Raw genomic sequence first — 13,382 nt, forward strand, 5'->3', positions numbered from 1 at the left:
CATAAAGAAATGAAATCTTTTCTTTCTCTTAAAATAGCAGAATCTCTTAAAAATCAAATTGTACAAGTTTGTTTCTTACTATATAATACTAAATAATATCCCTTTCACATTGCATACCCGAACTAAGAAACAGGACATCAACTCCAGTTTTTGTATGGAGTTTCGCAAGACTATATGAAAAGAGGTGTGAAATGCCTTGTAAGAGCTTGATAAGTTATGTATATGCACCAACATAAACAGTTTTATAAATTTTATCTGCCCAACCTTGTCTCATACAAAGAAGAATATATAATAATCTTATAATAAGAATCTCAAATGAATTTAATATAGCAAAAATTCAGTTTTTAACTGCAAGAACGATTGAAACAAACAAACCCTTGATTGATTGATTGATTGATTGATCAATCGATTGATTTTTAGTGCAAAATGTTTTTATGGTCTCTGAAGAGCTGAGAGTAAAATGTTAATACAGTTTATCCAGTTTACAGAAGTAATTTTAAAAGTACTGTACTTTTAAACCTCATGATAAAACTTGATAACCTAACAAAAGAACGAATTGTGTACATTGGTAGAATTAAGAGGGTACTGCACAAGGAGTACCAGCATTCATCGTCACAAAAGTGTCTTTGTTCTAAACTACCACTAATTTCTCTTAGTATTATTACAACTTCTGCAGAATTATTTTAATTATTTTAATTTTGACACCTAGGCATTTTTTTTTTTTCTGGTGTAATGATTTATTCTTAATTTTTTTAAATGAGTATTTTTCTTTTGTTTGTCTTATCATTATTGTTTTATAACGGTTGTTAATTCAAATAAATTTTAAATAAATTACCGGTATGTAATTCTATTATTAATTTTTGTTTTTTATAAAAAAAATGATAATCAATTTTCTTGATGTTATACCTTAAACTAAAAATGGTGAAAATAAAGTGGTGAACATGTAAAATTGCTTGTATTGTAATTTCTGAATTGTGGTTCATAAGAAGCGTCTACTGTACTTCTCAAATCCTTAGTAATTGCCTCTATCTATCAAGTATAAGTGCTCATCGGTAACTATTTCACAGTGTGAAAAGACTTTAACACAGTATTTACCCACATCCTTTTCCATTGTCATTCATATCCGTGAAAGTAAACAGTTAATTTTAATTTTGATTGAAAAACCATATAATGCTAAGACTTACCGACTTCTATATGCCCTCTAGTTTCCTCAATCAACATTGATTTTTACGAAGGTGAAGGTAATAGCAATGCTAACCTACCATGGCGACTGTTATTAACGAGAAAAATCATTTGTTTGTTTAATGACCTTCGGAACTTAACTAAATTTATTCAATACTCATATATAAGGCACGTTCTAACATGAAGGTAGGACTACTTTATAATATTTGTTTTAAAACAATGCTCTTTATGTTGTGGTGTAAAAATTAAATATTGATTATTAAATTTGTTTTGTTTTTATTCTGTAGCAGATCAAGGTCGTAGTCTATTGGTTTATTGTCCATCTGACATTGGAAAAATAATAAGTACAGTTATGTTAATGTAATAGCATATAGTTTCAACTGTACTAAAGAAAAACAATACTTGTTTGACCTAATTGACCTCATTGTTTACTATAGTATTATATTCCTCAGCTTTGTTAATTGATTACAATTCATTAATGCATTTCAATATGTATTAGTTGTTCCTAATTGTATTTAATTAACCAACTATCCTTTGCAATAAACAGTGATGTTAGCCCAACTAGCCTGATGTAAAAAAAAAGGGCCGAGGTAATCATGCAGCTGCAGCATATCCTAGGCACACCTGCTCCAGCTGGTTTAAAGAATAGGGTAATGTCTGTGGAATAATCCATTATTTTACAGGGGTGTATTCAGTAATAAACTCATTTGTAAACAAATCATAAAGCAAGAAAATATGTTCTTCTATACTTTATATATTTGGTATTTACATTATTCCTATCTTAATAATGTTTTAAAATGTTAGTTTAATATGGTTTGAATTTTGGATTGTTTGTTTACTTATGTTTAAACACATCTGTAAATAATGGTACAGTCTATATATTTCTACCAATGAATGTGTCCGTTGTATTGGGACATCTGCTGACTTTCTTTTGAAGGTACCATGTACGCCAGAGGGTACTAACACGACGAGAAAGACAAGGCAGCTATTTAGCATTACGATTTCTATTATTCTATAACAAAAACTTTATAGTCACATGTGTACATGTGTTCCGTTGCATATATCGTCACTAACAAGACACGCCATTTCATACAGGCAGTCCAATTAATGCAGACTATCGTTTGTTTTTGTGGAGTTGATTTAATAACGTACAGTGGTTGGTTTATTGTGGATGTGTTGCGTTCTATCTCATAGTTTTAATCTATCTAATGGTTACTACTGAAGGATCTAATATTTATTTGAGTAACACTGGTGAGTGTTTTTTATTCTTTAAAAATTAATTTCCTCTTTTTTTCTTACCATGTGGTTGTATAAGGACAGGAAATGCTTACACCATGATTGTATTAATCAGTGCTTGTTTTTCTACGAGCAATTGCTTTTTTTTCAGCTTTTGATGGATTTGCCTTGTTATTTACTGAAGGGAATTATTGATCATTATTTTACTCGGCAATCGTTATTGTTTATTTTTGTCTTCTGTGCAGTACGGTTGTTTTCTGCATAATATCACTGATATTTTCATATTATAATAGATTTTCGTTCAAATAAAAAAAAACTGAATAGTAGTAGTACAAATTTGTTTTAAATTTATAATAAAAAGAAAAATGTATCTACTGGCGTGATATGATATCATATTTTAAAATTATTAATTTATTTTTTAGTAGGATATTAAAAAAAATGAAATCCTAAATTACTCTGCAATTATATTTAGTTGGGTAATTGTATATCACAATAATACCTAGAGGTTAAAATTATTTAAGAAAGTAAAAAAAAAAAGCGGTAAATTTTTAAAGAAAATGTTTAGTCCGCAATGGTTAGTTAGTTTGATTGATAGACTATATTTTTTATTTATTATCGTTGTCCCTACAAGCAGATTAACTGTTAATATTCAGCTTAAATAATAAAACAATATTTCATGTTAAAGGATTTTCATGATTTACTGTAAAAACCAGTTAATAAATCACGAATATTTTTGTCCCGGGGAACTTATGACCTTGTGTGGTCTCTAGTAGTAATCTGCAAGTATTACCTGCATGTATGTTAGGATTAAGTCGTTGAATTAATCATGAAAAATCGTGAAAGGCAAAGCCGTTAGACCGAACCTGACAGTTTTGACCAAGGACTTTGCACTGTATAGAAATACTGAGGACAACAGTGCTACTATTGTAATAATATTATTGAAATATTAATTAGCTATGATAATGAATACAATGATTTGTGTAGATTAGATGTTAATGCTACCCTGGTAAAATGCAATGCTTCTAAAACCACATTATTGTTTTATTTATTTATATCAAATATCTTTTATAAAGCTTATAATTTAGTCTTTATAATCGTTAGTTCATACATCATACGCTCTTTAAAAGTACATCATTGGTGTCCGTGTGCTACGCTATTAATTTTATTCTACCATCATATAATCTGTGTTTGTTTTTCTTAAGTCCCTTGCTAGCTAAGTTCTCACGTAATGAATTACCGATTGATTATGCTACTGTACAACCATAAAGTTGTTTACGACAACGATCATCACAGTTTAGCTTCAATCTTACCTTAGCTCCAAGTCTAAGCAACTAATTGTTAGTTCAAAGCAAATAGCATTTTGGTAAACAAGATATGGTTGTTTAATGTGATTACTGCGAGTGTGGAGAACAATAAAGATGTAACCCTATTATCTGATTTCAATTTAACCTGAAGGATAGTTTACAATGAAATAGTCCTGGAATAACAATTCGTCGTCTTAACTAAATTTAGAATCAACTAATTCAGTTGTAATCAATGTTGTCTCAGATTTTGGAGGTAGCAACAAAGCTTTTCAATTAGCAAGGTATTATGGAATGTGTTAAATTAAGAAAATAGATTTCCTGATTGGTATATAAGCTGATTAGTGATTCTGTTATCCCATGGAGAACTGATTTCTCCATGGTTATCCAATCTGCTTTGAGAATTGTTTATGAAAGTACAGTAAAAGATTCAGATATTGGTTGGGTTTCCAAGAAACGCATTTTCATGGTTATTATTAGCCACTTAATCGATTTTTGTTTTGATAGTACAGTTAACTTGGAACCAAGTTTAAAGACCCCATCCTGTGCATTTTACATTACTTGCATAGCAAGAGTTTATAGTTACTGTAGTGGAGTACTGTATTTAGATTTTCATCTTGAACTATTAAATTGGGCGTAAATAAATAGATAAATATTTTGATTAGGTTTTATGTGGTTCCATAATAGAAACTACTACTGAAATCAAATTAAGTACAAAAGTGAATATATAACAGTGAAACAGACTCTTCTGTTTGATATGCAGGTGCCCTTCCATTTGACCATAAATGTAAAGTATTTATTTAAAAAATACTTTACAGCAATTTGTATACATTTGTGTGAAAGTCAGTATCTATTGTTTTGTGTTTAATTGATAGACATTAGGGTGATCATACATTACAATTATTCCTTTGTTTTACATACTTTGTTTTCTAATAAATTCTAATCACTTCCCTCATTACTTTTGATTACTTCTTTCTTTTCCGTTTCCTCATAACTAAAACTCTGTGACAGTTGGTTAAACCTTAAGTAGGCCTACTTAGGTCTTAAGCACAGTTGAATTACCTTAACACATCTGTTCATTGGTAGTAGTGATAATAATGTTGTAGAATATAGAATAGAATCTTGACACCATGCTTAAATCAAGGGAGTTTTTTTCTAAAGCGTGTTATTTGCCTATTGTTATTGATGTCACGGCATAGGTATTGTCTAGCACAAAGATGTTTACTACAAATGTGTTAATAAGCATATTAATCTGTTAGCTGTATGTTAAGAAGTGCTGACATGATTAGCCATATGTCATTTAGAAGACATGATATTGCATTAATTAAAAATACTAATAACTAGTACTAATTTGTTAAAGAAATGATGACATTTTGGGAAAGTTATTAAAATATGATGAATTAACATTTCAGGTCACGAAAAATAAGCATATTAATTTCCATTTATTGATTCAAAAAATAATAATTGCTGTATGAATAATAGTCAATTTATAAATTTATAATTTATTTTGTCTTGAGGAAGAATTAATAAAATTATGAATACATGATTGCTTATGGAAATATCCGAATTGTTTCAATTGGTATTTCTTGTTTTACCTTCAAGCAAAGTTTTATTGCCAGACACTGAAATTAATTTTAAAAAATACATAAAATGTACTTTTATATAATAAAAGTAATTAAAAATCTATTTAATATTTGTGGACAAATTGTATAAGAGCTCATATTTTAATATTACAGTCATGTAAAAATCAATGAAATAAATAATGTTTTATTTTTTGTATTTAAAATACCTGTACTACAAATACACCTACACATTTTGACAATGCAACTAAAAAAAATTCCTTGAAAGAGTTGCAGATGCCTGATTACCAGGTGTCACTTATGCCAGATTTATATTGCAATTTTTAACACCAGTGTGTATGACATCATCCAAACTATACTCTGGTATGTTATCCTGGCCACCTGGAGTTTCAGTATCAAGCCAACACCTGTCATATGCTACAGTTGTTTGTTTGTGCAGCAGTGTGCAATGTGAACCTGGTCTTGGTAGGCAAGCTAAGCCAACAGCAATGAATACACAAACAAAGTTTGCTAGGGTGCCTTACCCCTTGAGTTTAAATTATAATCAGAAGCATATGAATGCAGGTGGAGTCCAGTATGGCCAGACTAGGCTGAAGTTTCCCATGTACCATAACAATGGCTGTTTGAATGGATTAGGATACCTAGGTATGCATATTATGATTGTAAACATTGTTCTGTAGATAGAGGTCTCTGTTACAGGTAGGCCTATAGGAGCTGAATTATTTCCTTGGCACAATTACTGGTTGTTGAGTGGATTGCATGGGCCTTGATAGTGGTTCGGGGGTTGCTCATCGATTCAATGAAGTGTATGATAAATAATAATATACAAAGCTAAGTAAACTTTCTAGCATACATCTATTAATCATCAGCATTCTACTTTAATTATCATGTTGTTAACTAGAGCTATAAATTTTAGGGCATAAGCACCGTGCATTTTTCTCACCCATATGGCCCGAGGACCGGTGAATAAGTCTAACTTTACACTAGTAAGCAAGCTACGATGACGCTGATTAGAAATGTCGTTTGACTGATGTAAGCACGTATTACCCAATGGCTATTCTCATTTATTAAGCAGTTACAAACATTTACGATACATTCTGGGCTTACGGCTAATGGCAAACCTTTGTGATCTTTCTTGAAGCAAATCTATAGACTTATTATTTATTCATCCAAACTAAAACATGCTTGTCATTTCTGATATTCATTTTAAGTAATGTCTAGTATGCGCTTCTTTAGTGTGTAACAGTGAAGTGTTAAAATGTCTCATTTTATAAACCTTCAAAATCATTTTACCTTTTTGCGGTTGAATAGTTCTTTGATTTTGTTTCTTTCTTGATATTTCAGAGAATAATATCAGAGTTGTAATATTCAGACAAATTATCAACTAACGCTCTAGTTAGCATGATTTTGACAGTTTAGTTTTATCATCCCTTGTACCTCCTTCTATAACACTTGGCCTCCTTCTCTTACTTTCCCCCTCCCCATACAGGCTTGGAGAACCACAAAACAAGATATATGCTTGCTTAAATAGTGATATTTTTATTCATGTTTTTATACAAAGTCTTATTCTTAAATATTTATATACAATTCTTTACTTTAAATCAGTGATCAATGCATTTCAACGTCTTGTCAACAAATCTTCATCAGACTAGATGTTAGTGATTGCTCATATTTTATGTTATTTCTCTTATGATACCTTGACTAAAAAAATTGTAGGCTAAATAAATTAAAACTAAATTAACAAGACAGCAATGCATTTACATGGAAATATACATAACATTAAATATTATCTTATTATATTCTTGTTTAGATCCATTGGAAGGCAAGATGCCAGATTCACCTATAGATGCAGCTCTTGTAAAGCATCCGTCGCAATGCTCACCAAATATGGTACAAACAAACAACATGGTAGCCTCACATCCTAGGCCAGTGTCAACAGGCTCTTCAACAGGTAAATATTCCATTTATCAACTGTGCTTATCTAAGATTAATACTGGTAGAAAAAACCTAGTTCATTACTTTAGTTTGGGTGTTGCTTTTCTTTTTTTCTCACTTTTTTTTTTCCATTATTTATAAATTGCCTTTCTAGAAGATCAAATCACAGTACAGAGAGATAACAGAAACCACATACAAACAAATAAATAAGAATGCTACTTTGGGAACAAATACGTTTTTAGTTGTTTCTTAAAAAGACGAGAACTACGAGCTTGCATACATTTTCACGTTCTACCTTTTCTTTAATCTTGCTTTTAATGTTTTAATACTCTTGTTTTTGGATACTTTTGCATGAATTCATAACAATTTACCATTTAATTTTATATGTTACTAATATTATGTTATTGTTTTAGGAGCACCCGCATTAAATGGTGTACCATCACCGCATCACAGTACGCCCTCGCCGCCTGGGCATGTTAACGGTCAGGAATTACCTCCGGCATGCGGTGCAAGGCAACTCAGTAAACTGAAACGTTTTTTAACCACCCTTCAGCAATTTGGAAATGATATTTCACCCGAGATTGGTGAACGAGTGAGAGGTCTCGTAATGGGACTTGTGGTAAGTAACGATTGTTCACATTTATCAACACCATGCTCAAAAGTATCTATATTAAGTAAACAATATTGATTATTAACATTTGCTTTTGCATCAATGGCAACACAAATATTAAACCGAATAAAACAATTATTTTTTTAACATATTGTCAATGGAAATTGACTTTCTTAAATTGTTGAAAATAAACAAAATCTCGCTCATGATTTAAGCTGCGTTGAGTAAATGGAAAAGCTGAATGATAAAAAGTTGTTGTTTTTTTAAAAATAGTATTTTATTGTCCATTTGATCAACAATTTACTTAAATCAAGATTTTAACTTTGTACTGTTGCTTTGTATAATAATAAATGTTTTCAAATATTTTTTAAAATGCATCGTAACACACAATGTAATTAATAAGATCAATTCTTGGGCATGCTATATTTTGTGCAATGAAAAACACAATACTACAGATGCAATCCAAAATTGCATTGCGCTATTTTTATACATTTGTAAATGTACAACTAAAGTAAATTTCAAATTGCATTAGCGTCTTATTGTTGTGAAATGCACTTCCACGGCAATAAAATCATTTTTACTCGATAATAAATTTCTTTTTTTAGTACTTAATCTTATTGATTGGTCGTTCAAGTGGCCAGTGTTCTGCAGCTGATGGAATTTTGTACATTTGATACATGTTAGCGAATAATATTGCCAATTGTGGATCAATGAACGAGTAGTTTAACAATAGCTGCGTACCATTGTGTGCATTTCGTAGCAACGCGACACCTGGCATGCAATTTCAGCAGAGAAATGAGAATGAAATACTTGCATCAAAATTATAATTTTGAGTTATGCAAATTATTGTCAATTATGAAGATAATTTGTTGTTATATCCCTAGCGTATGATTTGATTACTAATGTGACTACTATGTACTATAATTAAGCAATATAGATTATTTAAACAAAAGCTATGTCACAGTAGCGCACTACACATGGTTTACTTTCCTCTGATGATGGTAATGTGTATGGTATACTAATATTTTCATTCTCAGTCATACTTGACATAATCCTAATAAAGAAATATCAACACAGTCATCATTTTTATCATTCCTCCATTTTAATAATCTTACTGTAGTTTTACTAATACAGTAGAATTTAAAAAAAACCCATCTGGTGTTTTTTTATCACAATTATTATCAAAATACATTTTGTATCGTATATTATAGCACCTTGAAAATATGGATTACAAAACTATAATATAAAAATAATGACGTTCCGATCGGTTTTCAATATTTTATCAGAATTTTCTCACTTGTTTTATTTTCTTAATCTATTGAAAATGTAATAAATTTAATTGGTTTTTTTTTATGCGTCGTTAAAATCACTCAAGTGCGACCATATTCTATAGTCTTAAAATTCTCTGTAGTGAAAAAAAAATGCATCATAGAATAGATACAGTAGTTTGGGAAATGTACCTGCAATTGTGTCATTATTTTATTCCCATTTGGCAACATATTGTGGCAAGCTCGGCTATTGATTGGTTCAATATCATCATTGTTCACCGAGTTCTATATTATTAATTTTTTGTTTAAACCTATTGTATTCAAATTTGAAATTTTTGCAGGCTGTTGTCATTGTTGCATGCAAATATAAATTTTTTGCTATTTTAAGACTTTTTAATAAAAGCAAATGATTTAAATATTATTTCTCTGTACCAGGCTACTGTCTCAATGCTAAATTTAACAAACAAAGCAACACAAATGTATGATACAATAAAGGGTATTGCTAAACACTGCAAACATAGAGCAAACCCAATCAATCCAACATAAACATTTCTGAATCGTTTAGGGTTAAAAAAAAATTAATACATAATTCATTTTTTTTTTTTTTTGCGGGGGTTAGCAGTATCGAAAAAATGTCTATTTTATGCAAATTTGATCAATGCTTAGTTTTGTTTCTTTACAGAATAATCACCTAACAGTAGAAGAGTTTCATAATAAACTACAAGAGGCAACAAATTTTCCACTTCGCCCGTTTGTTATCCCGTTCCTGAAGGTAAGTTATTTAAAATATTAAAAATCAAAACACATGTGTGTTTGGGAAAAAAGCATTACAGACTCATTATGTGTGTAGATAAAGTAATACTGGGATTTTGCTTCGTTTAATTTTTACCTACTTGTTACCCAACTTGCTGACACACACTATAGGGTAGAACCCCCTCCCCCCCCCCCCCCTGTAATAAACATAAAGTGTCCCAAAGGGGTCCCAAAAGAGAAGGTTTCAACTGTATTTATTAACATATCACATTTACTGTGTAAGCAATAATTATTTATTCCTTACCATTTTCTTACAGACTAATTTACCATTACTTCAGCGTGAATTAATGCACTGCGCACGTATGGCAAAGATGACGCCTCAACAATACTACATGCAACACGAGAATCAGTTACTCGGTTCAAAGACCTCGCCGGTTGAAACCGAAGTCCTCATGGATGTGAACGAAAACGGAAAAAGGCGAACGCCAGAAGAAAGGTAATAATTTTGTGAATATTCATGAAATGGATGTTAAAATTCAAAGGTCACCTATATATTGTAGTTTTATTTTTTGTGAAATGATGAAATCAATATTTTGGTAATTATCAAATTTTAATAGTTGAAATAAAATTAATTTGTGCTATGATCCGCATCTGTTTTTATCAGTTTTTGTTGTGTTATTATTTATGGTTTTCATATTAAAAAAGAATATGTCCATGCATCAACACAAATGTATGTATGTGTTCTAACAAAGAGCTGTTAAAATGAAAGTCTGAAAATAAAACAAGTTAATGTGAAAGACATGTATAATTAATAAGTATAAATATTGTGATATTAATATTTTATTGTTTTTTTTTACCAGAATATCAAATGGACCTAAAGATCTTCGATCAGAACACAGTGCGGAGCATCCAGCACCTAAAAGGCGTTGTTCTGGTAGTCCAGGGTCTGGCCATCAGAACGGTCCACCTGGAAACCACTTTTCACATATGCCACCTCACCAAATCCGTATGGAAGATTTGGCACATGCACGGGAAATGCGGGATATGAGGGAAAGGTTTGAACGGGAACACGGAGAAAGACACAGGCATTCCTCATTTAGTAGTAAGTATTAATATCATTGATATCGTTGTGATGGTCCTGGATTCTAATCTAGTCCGATTCTTATTATCAATGCCTAGTATAATCATTCATCTCTTTTTTTTTAATTGAAATATTTTATTCATACTTTGTGACCTCTTCAGTCAAAGACAGGTCTCCCAGATGGCCCAGTTATGATCAGTGGCTGTGTGTACCCCTACTCATCTTGAAAGATGTACTAGGTTCTTTAAGGTGCACATGAGTTAGATGTGTACTCTTCGTCATTCATCATCTTCAAAAGTATTCAAAATCATATTGATCCATAGCCTTTTTTGGATTGATCAATATATTGATAGATTAAATAATGATGGTTTGATTTTTTATAGGTCGTGACCTCAGTTACCCAGATCATCTTTATTTCGAAGGTCGTGGTGAAGATGATTGGAAGCATGTTGAGACTGTAAGTATACCAAACTGCCAGTGGCTTGGGCCCCTGGTTCAGAAACCCTAAGTGGCCCTGCTGAAGGCCGATGTTTTCAGCCTTTTTTTTAAAGCCTGTTGTTTCCTCTGGGCTCTACTCAGGGCCCTGTAGGCTCTGGAGCCCCTGGATTTGGCCAGTAAACGCTCATAGCCGTTATGTCACACTCCAAACTAACTTACCAAATCACATTGACACAAAGAGACGTTTTGTCTATGGGTTAAATGCCACTGAACATTATTTATATTAAATTTATTTTTCAATTTAGATGTTGGAGTGCATTGTGGGAATGGTAGACAAAACGAAAAGAGCAATCAACATGTTAAGACAACGAAGTATACAAGACCGTGAAGAACTGGCGCTGTGGGCGCGGCGCCATGCCGAGGGTACAGAGAATGACATAAAGAAACGAGTCGGTGATATGATGGCGCACACATTCAGGCAAACAGATGACCGTGTCTCAGACGTAAAACGGCGAGCTGGTACGTCACGGATTACATTACAAATGGGTGAATGCATTTCATTGCCGTAGAAAAAAAAACATTAAAAGTAGATTTTCCACTATTGAAATTACAATTGGTTTTGAATTGAAATCATGGCATAGTTAATTGACATTCTTTTCAAACTTCAAATATCAATTGTGATAAAATCAAGAACTAATTTGCGCTTTCTTCGTGGTGAAATGCACTTATCTCTGATTGTGTTATTTTGGAATTGTTGTAAACTAACTTGGAAAGAAAATGTACTTATTTGTGTCAGGGTGAAAATCTACTTTTGTTTGTGCTTTTATTTTGCATTTTTTATTTTTAGCCTTTTATTTGATTATTTGCTTGTTTATTTTAATAACGCTTAAAAAAAAATAGATGTACAGTAATTGAAAAATGAGTAAGCTATGTATTCTTTTGAATAAGAGAAGAGGTAAACAACCTTCATAGGAGAATGCTCTTCCATTACGCCACCAAAATATCTATGAATTTCACGGATATTAGTTTCTTTCATATAATTATTTCATACACACATTTTGGGTCTCTTTAACCAATTTTATTGGATTGGATCAAAGTTTGAATTACTCGTTAACGCCATAAAATTCATGCAAGATATTGATATAAATTTACTGCCCGTGAAATACGACCAGATGGTATCTATACAGTTTTATTGGTTATGGACAACAAAATATTACAAAGAAATATTGTAGATCAATGTATGTATTAGTAATTGTTTAAGTGCTAAATATTTATTATTATGGTGTTCATTGCTATATTTTTATTTACTTTTCATTGTTGTTTTGTCTGTGTATTATTGTAATATTTTATTATTCACATTTACACACTTTATAAATTAAAAACATTGGTAAATTTGTTTCATTTTCCGTATAAGGTTTTTTTTAAAAATATTATTAACAAATTATTAATAATTGTCATCCACCACTACTAAGATCATTTTTACTTATTAAACTAAAGTTTCACCAAATTTCATAGAGCTAACTTTTCTTAGGTTATGATTGATGTTTAAGTGTAATTTATTATAAATTGTTTAGTCTGAATTATACCGCCAGAGTATAATCCTACTAAAGGATTCAAAATTGAGACGCAAGACTTTGGTTTTAAAATTCCATTTTTAATGTTCACAACATTTTGTACATAAAACCATAAAAAACGTAAACGTAATTGTTTTTAAATACAACATTATTTTATTTTGTAGAAGAAGCTGTGAATGAAGTTAAAAGACAAGCTGTAACAGAGCTGCAAAAGGCTGTACAAGCTGCAGAATCAAAGGCAAACAAGTTAGTTGCAGCAGAACGGGCTAAATTAGATCGTGCGGTTTTAGATGCGAAAAGAACTGCAACAGAAGAGGCACTTACCGTAATTAATTCGCAGGATAGTTCAAGTGAGGTAAGCCAATGCACACCACAATAGTGAGTTGTTTGGCAGAACACGTAACTGATGATGCCATAAATTAAT

General features: G+C 31.2%; 1 protein-coding gene across 7 annotated transcripts in view; it reads left to right on the forward strand.

The window, feature by feature from the left end:
• LOC140057375 (protein CBFA2T1-like) overlaps positions 1-13,382 on the forward strand; it is a 100,832-nt gene that overhangs the window by 85,125 nt on the left and 2,325 nt on the right. For 4 of the 7 annotated variants that reach the window (XM_072103005.1, XM_072103004.1, XM_072103006.1 and 1 more), the window contains exons 3-10: positions 7,110-7,250; positions 7,648-7,853; positions 9,795-9,884; positions 10,183-10,361; positions 10,726-10,967; positions 11,330-11,403; positions 11,690-11,930; positions 13,123-13,313. In XM_072103005.1, the coding sequence (XP_071959106.1) occupies positions 7,110-7,250; positions 7,648-7,853; positions 9,795-9,884; positions 10,183-10,361; positions 10,726-10,967; positions 11,330-11,403; positions 11,690-11,930; positions 13,123-13,313 (1,364 nt within the window). Of the gene's footprint in view, positions 1-1,277; positions 1,369-2,137; positions 2,434-7,109; positions 7,251-7,647; positions 7,854-9,794; positions 9,885-10,182; positions 10,362-10,725; positions 10,968-11,329; positions 11,404-11,689; positions 11,931-13,122; positions 13,314-13,382 lie in introns of those variants that run through there. The other 3 variants (XM_072103010.1, XM_072103008.1, XM_072103007.1) reach the window with 3 other exon arrangements.

The sequence above is a fragment of the Antedon mediterranea genome, chromosome 8 (assembly GCF_964355755.1).
Source record: "Antedon mediterranea chromosome 8, ecAntMedi1.1, whole genome shotgun sequence".
NCBI lineage: Eukaryota > Metazoa > Echinodermata > Crinoidea > Comatulida > Antedonidae > Antedon > Antedon mediterranea.